Source organism: Eimeria necatrix, genomic scaffold, assembly GCF_000499385.1.
Source record: "Eimeria necatrix Houghton genomic scaffold, Enh_scaff54, whole genome shotgun sequence".
NCBI classification, from domain to species: Eukaryota; Apicomplexa; class Conoidasida; order Eucoccidiorida; family Eimeriidae; genus Eimeria; species Eimeria necatrix.
Window position 1 is genome coordinate 86,659 of NW_013654410.1, and position 18,986 is coordinate 105,644.

The window sequence follows — 18,986 nt, forward strand, 5'->3', positions numbered from 1 at the left end:
TTTTCCTGAAGATGAAAGCAGAGAAGCATAGCAGCAGTATTCAGGACACCCTGAGATACAAGGATGGGGAGTTCGTTTCCTGACAAGTGTTTGCATTTCTTCAGTGCTGTTTCAGCTCGAATTATGTTGCAGCTGCAGCTAAGGAAAACAATGGACTGTGGTGTCATGCTTGTGCCGATTCGCTGCGCGTAGTGCTTGAATTGAAACGCAAATGCGGTTTAGACATACCCCATGTAGTAACTGCGAAAGTAGATGATAGTGCCGCTGCAGGCCTGCGGGCCCAGAACACTGGCTGCATGAACGTTTGTGAAGGCGTTGAGGAGTGAGTACTCATGGTCTGCGCATGTTTGTGAGATTCGTCCAGTGGGCAGGCAAAGTATGCTCCGTGGGAAGGTGCCAGTCGTGAATTACTTCCGAATTTACTGGAAACCCGTGGCGCTGCGGCTATTCCGGGTGCTTCTTCCAGCGCATAGCCGGGCTCCCTCCTTTCTCCATTGCTCGGAAGGGGCCCAACTAGTCTACGCAAGCTTGAAGTCATCTTGACCGAGCTTCAAATAGGAAAGGAAATTGTTTGAGAACTAATTTTGCAGCGGGATAAGCTACGAGTTTTATCTCAGTAGGGGCACTGCAGTCCTTCATGCGTGACTCGATTGAAACTGCTCGCTGCAGACAGCGGCTCGGCGCACCACGACGCTAAACACCGTTCAGATTCTTCGCCTGGTGACATAGACAGAAGAGAAAGTGAAAATTTAATCTATGAGAATAAAAATTAGTGAAGTTCTGCGTACGTCCTCTCCTTTGACGCCTCCACCGTCAGTCAGTCAGGGTAAGGCAACAGCGAACGCTGAGAATGACCCGCAGGGTCAGAGCCATAAACGGCAAAAATGTTCCAATCTCTTTCTTGTAGCAAAGTCTACGGTGATTTAATACTTCTGATGTGAAAATTTACATTTTATTTTCCAACAGGAGCATGTGCAAACTTACTGGTCCAGTGAGCATTCGGTAGCGCTACCGACGGACCTGTCTCTCGAGAGCGCCGCTTACAGGGATTATTGCAGTAAGCCCTGTTGCACACCCTTTTAGCAGTTCTAGTTTTTTGAGTTTCCCAAGTTTTGGGGGTTTTTACTTTTATTTCTTGATGATGGGATTTTTTACCTCACGCCAAACGCAACCATGCATCCTTCAGCCATGTGCTATGCCAGGACACTATGTTGCTCGCCTTTTTGCTTATAACAGCCAAAAAATTCAATAAACAATGGCTAGAGATGCCAAAAACACTATTTATAGGCTTTACAATGTATCTAATCGCTGAGATTGCCTGAAGCCATAGGGTGCAATCTACATCTGGAGTGTTTGGGTCAAAGATGGACTATTTCTCTTCAGCACGGCAACTTTTGAGCCTTTGCATCCATTTTGGCTCTAATTAATACAGAAAAGGTCTTGTGTAAGCTGATACAACAAAACTTGCCTCTTCTGGCCACGCCAAGCACGTTTCAAGTATATATGTTTGAAGTATATATATGCTGAGGTGCCAAAGTGTCCTATACTTCTTTGTCACTAATTTCTCAGCGTGGTGAGTATTTGAGCTGCCAGGGCTTCAATTAGCCACAGGAATCCTTAGTGAGTAGCAATAGGTATGAAAGATGTGATCAGAATGGGAATGACCGCGTTTACCCACCCTCTGGACAGGCTTCGAAGACCAACAGCAACGCTGTACTACTGAAACAGGGAACTAGAAAATTTTCAGACAGTTTTTTCGGCAGAAATACTTACATGAGTAGAAAATTCAAAAATATTCGCTCATGACGCAGTGGCACGTGCCTCCAAAAGGGTACTATGCGCGGAACGCTGGCAACGTTCTCCGTGGGCAGAAATTGCAGCTCGGCTGATGCTACAGTATGTGTTGATCTAAGCAGAGAATGTGTTCAAAATGTGCACTTAAGGAGCACCCAGCTCTTTAGGAGAGACACTTTGCTTAAATGAATGGGGAGAAAAATGGCGGAGCTCCTGATTCCCTTTTGTTGGCACTCCATCGCTGAGCTCGCCACTTTCCTCCTACAGCAGAGATATTACGGCCTGTCTCTTGAGATAACTAGCTTTTCAGATGTTTTACCGGTTTTGGACATATTTATGTTTGTTTCATCATGAGACATCTAACTAAAACCTTAGCACGGAAGCTGTAAGCGGGTATTTAAGTTGTTGTGCTCAGAAAGTATAAGCACATCAATGCGCCTTCTCGCATGCATGTCACTTTTGGCAACACTATTAGAGTGTAAAGTTCTACAGATGGCGTGCAAGCTAGGACTGCAGGAGATGTGGGAATCGTCAAGGAGCTGGGTAGGCGACCTAACCTCGTGGCTACGCCCATTTTCGCATTGCTCAGCGTAACAACAGCTTCAGGTTTCTAGAGAGCTTCTCAAGGTTACAAGATAGAAACACCGTAGGCTCTGGGGTCACGCTCATATTGGTAGCCACTTAAATACTGCAGCCCTGATACTAGCTGAAACTAGTTTGTGTTTGCGCTAATGATTGCGTTGTAATTAGGGATACTGCTAGGGGCCATCAAAGCTGGTTAGGCACCCTTCCCATGTGACTAACGTCGCATACGTAAATCCACGCATTCAGGTCACTGAAAAACCTTTTCTTGGGTAGACGTAGGCTGAATATGTGCCCCAGAGTTTGACAGGAAATGCCGGTTTGTCTTTAAGCTGGTAGACTTACTGAGAGTATATGCCGGCCTGGTAGAGCCTTTCTCAGCAGTGACTACAGTGGCTACAATTCCGAAGCAAGTAAAAAGAAAGCATGCTCATCTTTGCCACAAAATGTCCTCTGAACTCTCGGTTGGATGCTTTCGACGCTGAGCCTCATGAATTACATAACGAATTCCGCCAAAATTCGCCAACTTTTCCCCATCGCACTCCTACAGAACAGTGTCTAGTGTAATTTTACGCTTTTTGGAAAGTCGATTATTTCCTCGGAGTGCTTTCTGTGCTGTGTTACAATGGTGATTACCTTGGGGCCAATGGTTAGGCTCACGAAATACAAATTTAGGTTGATGCTTACATGACACATGCAGATTCAGTGGGTTGAATGGCACTAATAGCGGAATAATGAACGTGACGATAAACTTCGTGCAACACCTACGATAACACCTACCTGTAGAGGGCTGCATCGCCGCAGTGTACGGGGAAGGCGTGTGCCTATGTTTTAGGCTGCTAATGAGGTTGCACGGGTTTTGCATACAAGCTCTACACTTAGACCTGGAGGTGCGTTGTGGCTGAGATAGTCAGACAAACGGGATAAAGTTGCATGGGCTTGTATGCTTCCGTGTTGCTACACGATGCTTTGGTCATTGCAAGCGTTAAAACCTCACACATAGATCCAAAGCCATTGACAGTATGAAATTATGGTAACTGCACAAAAAAGTTCATTCGTGAAGTAGCATCTATAATATCTACACATTTTGAGTCCGTGAAGCTAAGCGCTTTGGTGTCCGCCACCACCAGCCCCAATACGTCTGCCTTTTTTTCACTGGGCCCTCCCTCAGCTGCAGGTGTTTGCTGGACTGCTCATTCTAATAAACTTAGATACGAGGGACACGGAATATTGACTTCAGCCTAATGTAACGTCCATACCCCCTGTTCATGGCTCACGAATTTTCCACTCCCCTCCACAGTCTAACAGCAACGACAACTGCAAGAAACTGCGCGAAACAAGACTATTTAAGGCCTGTTCGAAACTGAAAACACTCTTGCGGATACCCTGCGAAGACTGAGGCCCTAGAAAGCCCACGCTATTTGTCTTTGGGGGGCGCCCGCCAGGGCGGGGCCCCTTTGCGAGTTGACAGAGACAGAGAAGGAAGCACTCCCCTACGGTGGTCTCTGGGCCCCGACGGTGGCATCTAGAGCTCAAATTTCTACTCAGGATGATACAGGGAGGCATTTTATTTGGGCTCCAGCCGCAGCAGCTGCGGCTGCTGTTGTTCGCTGCTGCTGCGCTGTTGAGGGTGGTGCTGCTACTGTACGGAGAGTGGCAAGATGCCCATTGTGAGCCGCCCTGAACACACTTCACCTGAGCAATATTTAGTGTTGGTTTTTCAGGTCTTAAGGCTCAGGGTTGTGACGGCTGCTCTTCGTTCAGTGGATGTCAAGTTTACTGACGTCGACTATAAGGTCTACACAGATGCGGCGGCTCACGTATTGAAAGGCGGCTCCCCCTACCAGCGACACACTTACAGATATTCTCCTTTGGTGTATGTACAGCTTAAGTGGCCGTAGCAGCAGCAGTTGCAGCAGTAACGGCAGCAGCAGCAGTAGCAGAAGCAACAACGGCAGCAACAGCAACGGCAGCAGCAGCAATAGCAATGTCAGGATGTAGGCCTGTCTTTCTGTTCACTTCAGGGCGTACTTGTGTCTTCCCAACCTGTTGGGATGCCCATTTTTCGGAAAGTTATTATTCTGCTGCGTGGATTTGGCTATAGCTCTATTGATAGAGGTCAGGGATAAGGTCTCATTGCACCATTTGGGATTAGGTTTAGGTTTCAATACTCTTTAGAGCCTTGATGAGGGCTTGGCAGCTCAGGGCAAAAGGCTTGCCCATATTTTGCGCAGATGCGCACTGGAGAGGCGACGATGTGTAGGATTGACGGTGGAAGGCTTTGGGTTTGATATTGACTAGAAGGGGCTGAATATTCGAGGGTGAGGACTTAGAGCGTAGCATTCACTGCTGTATGCGCTGTATATTCGGCAGAAAGGGCTATGGAGAATACATGAGGAGCGTCAGCAGGGCAGGCAAGAGAAGGGAGGTTCCACCCGTGGACGGCGACACAGTAACGATGTATCGGTGGCAGAGAACATGAACAGCAACATAAGCAAGAGCAGCAGCAGCAGCGGGGAATATCCCGTGCACACGTTTTTGCTTCCTTGGTTCTGCTGGCTGATCCACCCTGTTGTGGCTACCGTGAGCGCCCGTGGCAACGCGGACGCAATCCCCTGTCTTTTTGTGCTGCTGACGGTCGATGCCGTCCGCTCTCAGAGGCTTATGTTGTCGGCAGTGCTGTAAGCTGATGCTGAGATTTCAAGGCAATGATGCTTCTGCTACTGCGCTGTTGGTGCAGCCATGCTGCTGCTGCAAGGGCTGTTGTACTGGTGCGGTTAAGTTGACGCAGGGGCTGCCCTGCAGGGCGGTTGCTAGGCGTTCGTGTCTTCTAGTTGTTTAGAGGGAGATTCGCTGAAGGGGATTCACTGATGTGGGTTTGGGTGTGACGTTCAGATATTGCCTCGCCGTCCATGTTAAGCTCTACCCTGTCATCTACGGAGTCCCGATTCTGCTGTATATGCAGAAAGGGGAGATTGTGAGGCTGCGGCTGATGTTTCTGCTGTTTGCTTTTGTAGCCCTGCTGCGAGTGTTTCTGCACACTGCTGTTGTGATTGAACGCAGTGATTCATTTCCTGCAATTCTTGTTTGTCTTAGGTGATCGCTTTTGTTGGTCATCCTGTTTTTTTCTGTTGCGATTCAGCCAGTGTATCTTACATCTCTTCCTCACCGCCCCAAGGGTTTTTTGAGGCAGCTCTTTTGGGGGCTTGTTTCTGCTCCTGTTGCGGCTCTGCTGTTGCCGTTTCGCGCATGCTGCTTCTTGTTGCGCAATATGGGGCGTCGGCAGTGGGCTTTTGGGCTCCTCTCAGTGTTCAGTTGCTTTGCGATAGGGTCGCTGTTTTACCACTTGTAAGGCGAAAAGCAGCAGCAGTCTCACTGACCGCAACGTCGAGCCAGATGCAGTGTTCGCAGAGTCGCATACGCGGCCCGGGGTTGGTGCTGCAGCGTCCAATCCATGGGCCGATTGAAGTGCACATAAACCCGGAAGAATGAAATGGACATAGTGTTAGTAAAATGTGCTTTAACTGCTCGTTTTGCAAGGCCCCATGTTCCACCCCAGCCGTTGCTTCGTCGGCTCGGTAGTTTTTTTTGGGGCCCAAAGTATACGACATTTGGGCCGCTGTGTGGCAAACCGTGGGGTTTGTGCATCCCATAAGGATTGCTACCTCGCTGCTAGGGCTTCGCGGCTACACTTTTTTCATAGAATCGGTCCCTGAAGTCGATAGAATTGCGGGTGTGCGCTTAACGCGCGTACTCCGGGAGGACGTATATGTTGACACTGCAATGAGTTTCTCTACACTGCTGCAGTTACGGCTTTCCCTTTGTCTTCGAGTCCTACTTGTACCACGCCACCCGCAGCGACCACCGTCACAACCTATCACTTTTTTTCTATCTTCTCTATCTTGATTCGTTGGCACCCCTCAAGGTAACGAATATACGCATGCCATGCAGCATAAAAGCAGCACCATTACCAGCAGGGGCTCATAACTCGGTCAGGTTTACGCGAGCTCTCCAATCGCTGCGTCTTCTATCCCTATACTGCGTATCTTTTCTTCTACAAAACTGCTCAAGCATTTGCAGGGATGCTTCAGCCGTTGCTTTCATGCTCTACTGTTTCACTCTGCAATGGAAGCGTCCGTACATGCGCACGTGCGGACTTCGTGCGCGTTCCCCTGCTCGTGTTGCTTCAAGGGGTGCAAGTTTCTGCCTCACGTGCTGTGCCTGAGCCGTCTGTTTTCTTCAGAATTTATCAGTGGCGCTGCTGCTGCCGCAGCTTTTGTGCACTCTTCTCCTGGGCTGCTTTTTCGCGAAGTCTCACCTGGAGGCGTCTCTTTTTCTCGAGGTCACTCCTGATATTACACTTACCTCCCTGTTTCCCTCTTCTTTCACTAGGGCCCTTCTCTGCTTTGCCTTTCTAGCCGAACCTGTGAAAGCTGCATGCGGAGGAGCAGCGCTATGCTTTGGCAAACACAGAAGCGGGTTTTGTTTCGAGGGATGCTGTGCGTTGCTGAACAGACTGTCACATTCGTGGCACTCAACAAAGTGTGCACCACTCAGGCAAGTTGCACAGCTTTCACGAAATTGTTTAGAGGTGAGGTTCTGGGGTTCCGGCCTCTGGTCTCAGAGGACAAAGCCCAGGCTAACGGCTGGGGACTGAAGGGCTAATGTCCACGGGCTGGCATTTGGGGGTATGCCTAGATGTGGGTTTTGGCCTGTCTGCGTGCAGTACTTTCTTTGGTGGCTGTGCTTGTTGCCATTTGCTGTTGCGGCAACAGACCTAAAAAAGGTGTGCAGCGATGCATTTCGTCTACGGTCACTGCGTCCCTCCACATTACATGAAGCGTGCAACTTTAGCGACACCATGCAAGCCGTCAACGCAGTTAGCTATTTCAGCTTGCGGCAATTTCAATGGGGAGCAACTTACCACGGAAGTGACTAGCTTGGGATTAACATGCGCTTGGTGCGTTTGTTACGGTGGTGGTGCAGAAAACGATAACGCAGGCATTCGTGGCCATGGCTGTTTTTCAACTGGCTTGTTTGCTTTGGTTGTTCTTCGGTTACCAACTCGAGTTCGAGGGGAAGCCGGTTTTCTTGGAGGTACGGCTAACGCACAGCGGGTCAATATTTTCTAGTGCAAGTGTATTTGGGGTTATATCTGCACAACGTTTTAAGGGGAACTATACGATGTCCTTTCTTGCTTCTGTGACTAGTACTCAACGAATAATGCCGTAGCTACCTTCGATATATAAAATGGCGACAGCACATCACAAGACTAGAAGGCCTAGAACCTCAAAATATTGCAGGCATGCGTGGAGACGAATGCAACTCGTGTCCAGTTGATGGTGGCTCTCATTACAGCTTCTGTCTTCCGTTACCGACTTGCCGGAGCTGTCTTGTCCCAGTTTTGCTTCTCAGCTGATGTTCGCCTCTGCGATCTTCACGCTTAGCCAGTTGGGACTGGTTGTATTTTTCGTTCTAAAAATTCGTTCAAACGACGCAGGCGAGAAGGCCAAAAGCAGCTGCGTCGACTTCGCTGGTGCTGCTGAAGTAGCAGCATTGGAGAGGAAGCAGGTTTAGTAGGTCACCTGGAACCAGCGTCAGTAAACTGAATGTGGCTTTGACGAAGCGCTGTGTAAAAACAAATCGATAATCCCGCCGTCGGCCACAGCTGCATTATTTGCAGTGGGACGGAAGAGAGGCGTAGCACATTGAGCAGTCTGCAGCAATTCAAAGCGCTGCATCTTCGCTGATCCCAAGCAGTACAGAGAAGACCTGGAACGTTGGAGCGACACTGTCGGTGAACGTTTTGCGGGTTCTTCTTGTGTGCAGAGCTCGCCGTGCAGTTGTTTACGTATTGCCCTAGTGATTCACATATATCGCCACCAGGGAATCAGAGTGAGAGAATGCTTAAAAGCTAGGGGAACAGAACAAGGCCTGGCAATCCACCCACTTGAAAGGGTGGCGATTAATGCAGGGCAGGAAGTGTTAGCTAGAACAATGTACATAGCTTGCTACTCCAGCTTCTGGTAAATGGTGCGCGTTTAGAGTGACCTTCAGGTTAACAGTACGCGGTTGAGAAGTGTCTCGGCTCTGCGTCAACGGCGACTGTGTCAGGGCCAGATAAACGCAGTGCTGTACTGTTAGATGACCAGAGGAGGGTTAGGGAGAGTTCAGATGCTCTGATTGGAGAACGACAATTGTGTGGTACGAGGAGTGCCCACTACAAGGAATTGGTATATTTGAAGAAGCCGCACGAAAAAGTTGCGAGAAATCATACGAGCCATACAGTAGAATTTCAGGTTAATGAAACTCACCAGCATGTGGGCTTTGGAGAAAACTGAAGCTTCGCAATAGCACTCCGCTTGCACCCGAGAGCTGTGAATCCTTTGTAAGCTACTGCAGGATTATCCTAGTTTGGGGTAGGTGGATGTAATCGTAGGACGAAGGATGACCACTAGTGTGTGCAAATTTTGTTACGTTATATGTGAGTCGTCTGCAGGCAGCAGCTGCTGCATTTTGCACGGTGGGGACAGGGATGGTGCGTGCCAGGTTTTAGCGAGCGCTGCAAAGTAGCTTTTTATCTGGTTTTGCCAGGGGATACTGTCATTCTGCACTTGGGGCGTGGCGCTCTTGAAAGAGGAGTGTTAGAGATAGCCGAAGCGCACACTGGATGGACTCCTCACATAAAGCTTGTTTCCTTCAGTACCGCAGAGGTTTCGCATTGTTCGTGAAGTGTCGTGCATGCATTCCAAGCTATTGTATGCCATAGTTGCACTTTTGTTGGGAAGTGTGGAGGCGCGCATCCACTTTCAACTTGTAACAGCTGCAGAGGGTATACAACTCACGTAGCTGGAAATGTGAGCTGATTGACACTTGGCTCCGGCCCACGTGAACCTGCTCAAACTTTCTTCCAGATTCTCAAGCACGGCAATTCAGGCTTGAAAGGCTCACTGCGGAGACCGCCGCCCAATGAGTGCTTCGCGCTCTCTGGGAGAACTACCTTGCACGCGTGCGTTTACTACCTTGCACAGGAAATGTTCGCTGAGTGAAAGGCTCATATTCATGTTTAGAAGCCACAAGGTACCCACAACCACTGCGCGTCACGGCACATCTGAGTGGTTACGTCGCGCTACGGTAAAGTTGTGAGAGACACTTTGCGAGCACCGTTAACATGCCATGTGAAATCTCTGTAAGCCCTAATCTCCAAACGCTCAAGAAAAGAAACAGGCATGATCTTTTTAGTGTTTGAAACAACAATGAGTGCCAATAATGGCAGACACCAGCAGTGCTTTGCGAGGTTAGGACATTGCTATCGTAGTGCGCGGCGCCTACTGCTGCGACTACGCCGTTTCCTGTCCCTCTACAGGTCTACATACTACACCTAGATTAGCCCCATTTCTCGGTCTCTATAGCTTTATTCCGTCGAAATCCGGCAATTCAAGAAGTGTCTGTGTTTTCTGTCTTCGATTCGCTCCCTTCTCGGAGCTTACCCCCTAGACCCTAGGGGGGGGGGTCCGCATTGGTGCCGGCGCTATCGCACAATTCACGTTTTCACTAGAACTCACTAACGGTTTTTCTTATTTTTTCATGTATTGGGGGTGTCCTGTCCCCCTCCAGTGTACTTGCAGGTCGCTAGCTAGTTATCATCCCTAGGACACTAGTGTCAGCCCCATTGTAGTGTCTCAGCACTACAGCTATTGTAGTGCCTGGCACTACAATTGACCTTCGTCGTCACCCCTCGAGGCTTACTGACGCGAAAGGCATGAATAATATTGAATATCTTAAGGCATAAGGCACCGCTGGATAGCGAAAAATCATAAACGGGAACTTGCGCCAGCTGGCCCAAACCGGGCAAGGGGCCGGTGTCGCGTCCTCAGCAAGGGTCGTCACTCAGTTCTATTATTCTGGGTTTCCTGTGCCTTATAATAATACGAACTCAATTGTACAAGATTATTTTGATGTTGATGCTGTTGACAGTCAGTACAGAGCGTCCATCCTAGTCAGACTCGCTCAAGGTCATACGTAGTAACTGTGTAGACGCCGGCTCACTACATCTGTTCACTACAGCTGTGGTCTAGACCGGTAAGACTCGCTACATCCTAGTGCTCTTTTGGCTCTGTGCACTCTCGTTACAGTATACTATTTATTTAAGCCGGAATCATTCCTTCATTAGGCCACCTAGAAAGGTAGCGTCAGTGAGAGGACGCTATAGAGACTGCACACCAAGGCAAGTTGCTAGGGCAATGAGCAGTTAATGTAAAGAGCCCGAGAGCAGCTTCGTTGTTGCTACAGTCTCACAAAATGCCTTTTTCTGTTCATGATAGCAAAGCCTAAATCACGGTCAAAAAATATCACGGTCGTATTCTAGTGGTTTAATGCGCTCTATTGCACATGCATCGTAAATGGAGGCTTGGCCTCCAGCTTAAACCTAACAGTGCTGCCATGTGTCATTGTTCGTGTGGTGATGAATGTTTCAGATTTTTGTTTAAGTTCCCCAGTAGAGATTTAATCTCAATAAAACATCGCACTTGAACGTCTGTTAACCTTTTTGGCTTATGTTTGACGCGGGCAGCGCCCTAGGGCGCTCGGCTCCGCTGGCGCAAGACCGACCCTCTCAGCCGACACTTGGGGACGGTGAGCCAGGGAAATCTGTGAAACCGAAGCTTTTGCTTGTGAATAAACCCAAGGCTGGAACATCCAAGGGCAGGGTTGGCGCCCAGCACGAACCACCTTCGTGGACAGCGAGTGTAGCTGAAAATGACTCGCGGAGCGGTGGTAGGAAAGCAGCCACCCGCTTGCCTGGGAGGTTCGACAATGATGACGCCTCCTCCCCCCTGAGCGCGGACTCCCCAGCCAACATCTTTGTCCTTAAGGGGATGCAGCCGCTGTCCAAACATGCAGAGCCTCCCATGCCCCCCGCGACATCTCCGGCACCGCACCCACTCTCTCCTACCTCTGGCGTTGGTGATTTAGGCAGGACGGGACGACTACTGCTTCAGAGCAGGAGCTCGGAGTTGTACAGAGGTGTGCGTCTGCTACACTGTTACCTGTACATTTCCATCAAACGAGAAGTACTCACCGTCGCAGACTCATTATGCCTGAGTGTAGACGCCAGATCTTCAATTGGATATGTGACGAATGCGCACTCTGTGGCAAATTCAATTGCTTCTGCAGTCGCTACATGCGGAAGAATCCTGGGCTTAGGGGACACAAGGGAGGGTTGCGATTGAGCGCTGCAGCGGGACAAAGGCACAAGGCGCAGCACCCAGAGAGGGACTCTGACGAGGGGTCTGTTCACAAGTTGGATGTTTACGGCATAGATGGGGAACAGGCAGGAATCGGGGCAGTCTCTGCGGCTGATGGGTTCTTGCGCTCGGGTTCGAAGGTGTTCATTCGGAACGGCGAATCTTCTCACCGCAAGTCAGTAGACTTCCAAGGGCTAAAAATGATGCAGGTCATTGACCCTTCGTTGCTTGGTAGGGTGCTTTTACAGCAGGTTCAACCATTCCAGCTTACAGGGCGCAAAGGGATCACCCAACAAACCGTTCTGGTGCAGGACGAGCGCCCTAGCCTTAGCCTTGTCAATAAACACAGCGTTCTAAGCGCCGACGCCCACCTAGACAATCAGTAAGTGTATAGGCGGTGGGCGACTTTGCCGCGAGGGGCCGAGATCCTAATGGCAAAGGTGAAGAAGCATTGCATATTTGCGATTTAGATGCGTGTAAGGAACTGTCTAAGGATCTGGCTGAAATTCCATTGTTTGCATTCTAAAGAGAGTGCATACGCACAATTTCGGTAAAGTTGCAAAGCAGGGCATGCGCCATTCCGTCTCTTACATTGCAGGGCCAACGATGTGGACGAAGCGATTGACAGCCTAATGTACCTTCCGTCTTGCAACGACACGGCCATCCTAGATTGTCTCCAGCAGCGCTTTCACCGAGGCCTCTATTTCACCTCCTGCGACAACATGCTGATCTTCGTTAACCCCTGGGAGTCTCACGAATCTGCCATTGGTGAGGTTTTCAACCGCAGGAAAGCTGTGCAGTACTGGACTGCCCATATTGCCGAATTGCCTTCCCATCCTTACCTGGTGGCACGCCGGGCTTTTACCAATGCCATGAAACAACACCGAAACCAGCTCGTTCTCACCTTCGGAACCTTCGGTTCTGGACAAGACCGCGTGCACCACGAGCTGGTGAAGCTTTTTATACGTTTCGCGCTGACCATGGAAGACACCTGGGTAGGCGCTCATTGCGGGCTTGGTTTTTGTTCGCAATGCTATATTATTACTAAATTTTGGATTAGCGAGACCGACGATTCGTGTGCTGCTTGTCAAGCAGACAGACGAGGAGGCGCGAGCGGCTGAAATTGAGAGAGATGCAGCTGTTTCCCTCTTAGAGTCGCTGCACATCACACACCGCGGGGAGCTGTTTGGGGGACGATTAGTGGACCTTTTTCAAGTAGAGCTGGATGCGGAGGGGGGAGTCGTGGGGTTTAGCTTTTTACCCAATTCATCGTACGAGCCAAGCCAGTAAGGACGCTTATCAACAGTGCTAAGCTTCCGCTGTTGAGCTACTGTGGTTTTCCCGTTAGAGCTGCACGCTCTCCTTGCTTGTTTGCCTCAGAGATATCGTGTCCTGGCAAATGCGGCAATCTCTAAAGTCTGTTCCCCTACCCAATCTGTTTTACCATGTAATATATGGCATCCATTATAATGTGGGAGATCCTGTTTTGGAGGTGGCGGGCCTTCACCCGGCCGATGTGACGGCATTAATGCATTATTTTCCTCTCCCGTTCAACACTTATGAAGATGCTCAGTACGAGAAATGCCAGCAGTTTCTCTCCGACCTTAGCACCATCGGACTGTCCGACAGGCAGAAGGAGGAGTTCCTGCAGATTCTAAGTGCTATTCTTGTTGCAGGTAAGCCAATCTAGGCTTTGGGGCCTGTCACATTTTTGACTTGGTGAGGATAGAGCCTATGTATTCTTCCAAGTGTTTCGAGTTGTGGGATTTTCCAGCTGCAATAGTTCGTAAACGAGCTGCTTTCTGGTTTTCAGATGTTGCCAGTTACAAGATCCATAACGAATTACCGGAAGAGGGTCAACAAGCAGCAGAACAAGAGTCGGATGTACCTGCCTCGTCAGCACCAAGAGTGCGGCGCATAATGAAGCAGAAGGAACGAACGGTTGAACACGCCTTTGTTGTCGGCAGCAAAAGCGCGATGACTTTGGCGGGATTAGACATCATTAACCTGGTTAGTTGGCCCATTCTTGGAGGCAGTGTTTTAGCTGCTTGCACGTAGCCAGGTATTTGCCAATGCAGTTTTAGGCTGTGTCGAGCTGTGGTTTTCAAGATCCACCAAGCGACGCCCAAACGCGCAAAACGTTTGAACAAATAGGCTCTGAACAAGGGCAGCTTTGGTATCTGGTGTGAAGAGATATTGCGCATGCTTTGGAACTCCTGTGATTGCGCTGCTCTTTGCAAGCTGGCGAATCTCTTAGGTATTGATGAGACTGTACTGCGCGACATATTCAACGGTCCGGACTTCTGGCAAGTGCGATTTTTGGCCCTGAAGCTATTCGTAAGGCTGCGATGGTGGCTTTTGGGAATCATTAGGCAGAGCCTGAGGCTATCCAAAAGCACTGAAGTTCATAAGTAAGGAAGCTTGGGCACAACACGGTAGCTAGGTGCTGCGTGTATACTGGGCTTTAGACAGAAATTCAGGATGCAGTCTCAGTCGCCTGAGCAATACCCACAGCAGACCACAAAGGACTTCTTGACTCTTCGATGATTTCAGCAAGCTGCTGAGTTTCTCAAAAGGCTGCTGCAGCGAAGGTTCCTAGCTTCGGTGATCCAGCTCAATAAATCGGCTGCCGTACACAGTCACTGTGAACCCAAAGCTGTGGATGTAACGCAGTCGCATCACATTGCTGAAGGCAGCTGGCTTGGACTTTCGACATGCCAGCCCGGATTGGGCTTTCAATCAGCTGCTGCACAACTACACAGAAGAGTGTTTTCTTCACTTGTTCGCATCCTGGGCGTTTACTCTTGGTGAGTTGCATCCTGGCCACTCCGCCCAGTCGGTCCGTAGCTGCAAGCCCTTGAATTTTCGCGGACCGCACGGACCTACCATCTCTGACCCCTCGTCTTTCGGAACAGTTGGCGCGTAGACAACCACTCTAGCACTCTAGGGGTTTATGACTAGAGCTTTTGTAACCAGTTTGTGTAGTTTTCTTTCAACCCACTCGCGACTTGCGTTGTCAGAAGTGCGCATGGTTTGTTTCAGATCAAGCGACGTATCTCTTGGAAGACGTGGAGCCTCCTCCGGCAAACTTCCATATGAATGATGAAATACTAGATGTCTTCACAGGGCCAGATGGGATATGGCATATATTAAAGCACGAGCATACAACGCGAGGCGGAGAAGCTGCGGATGACTTGTCAGATGGTGTGCCATTGGCTGCAGTTTCCTTCGTCGATAAAATTCTCAAAAGTAAAAGTTTCACTGAAAAAATACGAGTGAGTTGTGAATACTGGCTGACGGTCTTGAACCAACACAGAATTGTCCTTAGCGTTTTGGAGTAGCGTCGCGGACAAAATACGGGTGATGTGTAAGCATTTAGGGAGCACTTTAAAGCACTCAAAAGCTTCCTTCAACATTATGTTTACTTCGGTTGCCGCTTGTTCTGCAGCAAGTTCCGGGCTACAAACCCCCGAAACCAGAAACACTTAAGCCGAAAATGGCCGTCAGAGTGGTTAAGGCAACTGCCAAAGCTGCAATGGCGGGAGCAGTACGCGCAAGCTCCCTTCGCAGGAAGGCTTCAGATTTCGATGACAGTACGCTCTGCACTATGCCCCTCTCTCCTTGCCGTCTGAAGTCAACTAGGCCGGCAGTTTGCAGAGAACAAGTCCACTGTTGCTTGTATGGAGTGAGGACACTTTTAGGCTTAACTTGTTGGTGAAAGCGTAATGGCGGTAGCTCCTTAAAAATGATGCGGCTTCCTCAGCTCTCTGCCGATTCACAGTGGTGCACACGTGCGGCACGCTTGTCTACGACGCAAGAAAATTCTGCACTAGCGATGCAAACGCCTACACAGTTGCTCCCAGTACGTACTGCGTATTGTTTCTTCAAAGACTCCTAATATGAGACACGGTTGCTAAGGCCAAGCGGGCCTTTCAATTTGGCATCAAGCACCAGCCAATCTAGCTTGGCGCCAAAACTGCTTGATTTGCTGCAGGACTTCGGACGTTGCTTTTGCAGAGTAAATTAGAGCTTTTGCGAACGCTTGTTCAGCATGAGACTGCCCACGACGTCATTCCAACTGACTGTCTGCGCATTAGCGTAACCAATCGACTGATTCACTACGTCAAAGACAGCCTTTCGGAAGGAGAGGCAAGCCTCATTGCCCACGCAGCTCTCCGAAGACTAGTTGGATTCTTATACACAAATATGCATGAGAGGCATCTCAGAGATTTAGTTGGCGCTCTCAGAAGGGCTTCGAGAAGGTAGAAAGAAATTTCGAACAACAATTCGGACATTTTTCGTGCCGCTGTCTGCTCAGGAAGCTCCACAAACGAACTTCATTTCATGCGTCAGCTCACTTAGGCCACTCTCTGGTGTAGAGGATAGCGGAGAGGAGCCTTCCTTCAAGTTGAATCCCTACGTAAAGCGCTGGAGGCAAAACATCTTAAGCCACCAGGGTGCGCATGCACCAGGTGACCGCAGCGTTGGCACAGAGCTTATCGGTGCTCTGTGTCATGAGCCCCAGTTGCCCTCTCGAGTAACGGCCCTCGTAGCAAGTGAAGCAAAATTTAGGCGTGGTCGTACTGGCTTCATGCAAGGATTCGACTCTTCTCACGTATGGAAGCAGCTGAATGATTTGCAAATATTGGTAAGTTGCGAGTAACTGGAAGAGTGCAGACTAGAGGGAACAGCAAGCCAGAGCCCCGAGTTTTCGGTCTTCAGCAACATGAAAGTGCTCCTGCAGATGGGACTTCTCTCACTGGTTTTCCCTGTAGACGTATTGCACAACGCGGTACCTCGGCATGACGGTGCGGCTGCTATACGAGCAGTTTCTCGAACTCTACTCCATCCTCTGCATCCCATCTTCCTACGGCCAGCAAACCACTAAGATGCTGCTGCAGCATCCAAACCCGAGGGCTGCCAGTGCTTTCCTGTTGCAGGTACATTCCCTTCAGTGCATGAAATTGTATGTGTGCTACCACTAGCTGAGGAAGTTGGCGTGGCTTCAAGGGCACCTTTCTCCTGTGTCTTGCAGCGCCAGACTCTTCAGAACCTCGTCTCTACTGTGTGAACAGGTTCTTAGATTCCCGAATACAGGGTACCAGCTGGGGAGGACAATGGTTTTCTTCCGAAAAGCTGCATTCTTGGTTCTGGAAAAGACGTAAGCTTACCTAATATATTGCGATACGTCTTTGTTTGCTCCGGTAAGTGTATTCGAAAAAAAGCAGAATTTGTCATGGCTGCGCATCGTGCTGTTTCAAGAGAGTGAGGTATGCCATCAATAAGCAGTCCATCCATAGTTGGTGTCCCGTATACGTTGACCACCAACCTTTTTTGTAGTCTCTGTAGTTCAGCGCTGGGTTTCTGTCTTTGTGCTCTGTGCAGGAGAATTGAATACCTTGAGCGACTAGTGCCCGCTGTTATCCGCGTGCAGCGGATGTGGCGCACTGTGAGGGAACGCGCGTTCGTGGCAGACATGCATTGGCTTTGCGTTCGGGTGCAAAGCCACTTTCGCCGCATTCTTCTTTTGAGAGAGCTGAAGAAGCTGAAACCTCTTAAGGATCTCTTCTTTGGGGCTGTAGTAGTTTCGGGTATTGCATATGCATTCCGACGCTTAGGCCTTAGTGATGAGGCCATTCAATCCATTGAGACGAAGTGAGACGTAGCTAAAGGTTTCCACGGTTCGTCTAGTCAGAAGCCGCTTCGTTTTGAGGGACGATAAACAGCTTTGTGGGCTGCAGCATTCTAGCGAGTCCCAACAATTAGCTGTTGGTGCGGTAAGAAAAGAAGGCGTAGTCAGATATTCCACACCTGTGATGCTTATTGAGTGCAGATATAGAAACAGAGAAGTGTACTGCTTACGATGGAGCGCTGCTGTCTGCGTTCAATCGTGGTGGCGTTCAATAATGGCTCAGAAATTGGCGGCGAAACTCCGTCACGCCCTCCTTCTAGACCACAGCTCGCTTCTTATTCAGGTAACTAGCTGGCCCTAATGAAGTGCTCATAGGGTGGTGCCAAAGAAGAAGTTGAGGGAACGTTTGCGACCGCATCCGCAATGCCATGTGGTAACTGCAGAATGCGTGGAGGTCGTTCAAAGCACAAGCCATCATTTTGGAGAAGATTTCTGAAGAGATAATCCCAAATAGGGCTGCTACGCTTATCCAGAGGCACGTGAGAGGGTAAGCACGCATCTGAAGCTCAGAAGTGCTGTTGAAGTATATGTAATTGCTATTTACGTACGCGTATTTGCGGATACTTACACTACAGATGACGAAGCTTGTCTGAAGTGGTGTCCTTGCAGATGGAGGGAACGCCGCAAGTTCCAAGAATTGAGAGGGTTGACTATGGCGTTCTTATCTATTCAGCGAAAGGGGGCAAAGCTGTACAGCATGCGTGTCATGCTAAACTACCGGCCAATCATCAGGCGCACCACTGTAATGAGGGATATGATTGCGTAAGCACTTTGCAGCCCCTCAATTACGGAAGCCGTCAGTTGCCTTCTCAGGCAGATAGATGTTTCCGCAGTGAGCAGGGTTCACTGCGCTACAGTGGCTTAGGCACCAACTCTCACGTCTTACTGCCGTTTGTGTGGATATGACTCTTCTTCATGGGCGGCTCAGGGCCCAGATGAACACTTCGGTTGTTCGTATTCAAAGCTTCTTCAGGATGGTTATCATCAGGCAGCAGTACATGAGGTTGAGAAATGCCGCTGTGCTCTGCCAAGCTGGAGCGCTAACGAGGCTGCGCCGGGTAAGGTGCCCGTTGCTTCCGCAGACTCGTTTACGGTGCACGCGCTGTGGTAGGTGGCATGAGGCACAGAGCGAACATTAGGGACCATTTGAACAGTAGCCGCCGGTGTACTAGCCCATGAAGAGATTAATTCTATATGCTCCTGCAGTCTGCGATCATTTTAGGGTGACTACCTCTTGGCGAAACACATGGTGGTAAAAATTCAGCGCTGGTGGCGCTCAATACTCTTATTAAGGGGACTAGATATTGAAGTGGCGCTACCCATGCCGGTTCGACTGCCAAAAGTAAGAATCGCGCCACTTTTAATTGCAAAGTTATGGCAACTTCAGTGAGTCCATCCATCACAGCTACAGTCAAAACCAATATGGGCTAATCGTTATCTTGTGCATGCTGCCAGCGCTTCAGTTCTGCTGTTCAGAGTTCCATTTTGTCTTGTGGTTGCCGACAATGCCTTTGTACGGTATGAACATGCGGGTCTGTATGGTGTAGAAAGCAGATTCAGTGGTTGAGAGGCGTGAGCTTGTTGCTTTTGAGCTATTGCGGCCTCATCTGCTTCGTGTCCAAGGGGTATTCCGAGTCGAGAGAATGCGACAGGAGTACCAGTACGCTTACCCA

The 18,986-nt window shown here is 49.5% G+C and overlaps 2 protein-coding genes across 2 annotated transcripts; both read left to right on the forward strand.

Moving 5' to 3' along the window:
• Positions 1–4,037: 4,037 nt before the first annotated feature.
• ENH_00062400 (GPI mannosyltransferase 1, putative) lies at positions 4,038–7,953 on the forward strand (the record flags this gene model as incomplete). The annotated part of the gene is made up of 10 exons (XM_013582035.1): positions 4,038–4,252; positions 4,401–4,494; positions 4,750–5,057; positions 5,272–5,353; positions 5,519–5,724; positions 6,184–6,301; positions 6,892–6,993; positions 7,103–7,162; positions 7,363–7,473; positions 7,792–7,953. 10 exons carry the CDS (start codon positions 4,038–4,040, stop codon positions 7,951–7,953), a joined length of 1,458 nt encoding a protein of 485 aa, XP_013437489.1.
• Positions 7,954–10,931: 2,978 nt separating this feature from the next.
• ENH_00062410 (IQ calmodulin-binding motif domain-containing protein, putative) lies at positions 10,932–15,887 on the forward strand (the record flags this gene model as incomplete). The annotated part of the gene is made up of 12 exons (XM_013582036.1): positions 10,932–11,400; positions 11,616–12,003; positions 12,220–12,616; positions 12,717–12,907; positions 13,002–13,297; positions 13,435–13,631; positions 13,863–14,032; positions 14,295–14,428; positions 14,664–14,896; positions 15,070–15,214; positions 15,385–15,483; positions 15,616–15,887. 12 exons carry the CDS (start codon positions 10,932–10,934, stop codon positions 15,885–15,887), a joined length of 2,991 nt encoding a protein of 996 aa, XP_013437490.1.
• Between the last annotated feature and the right edge of the window lie 3,099 nt (positions 15,888–18,986).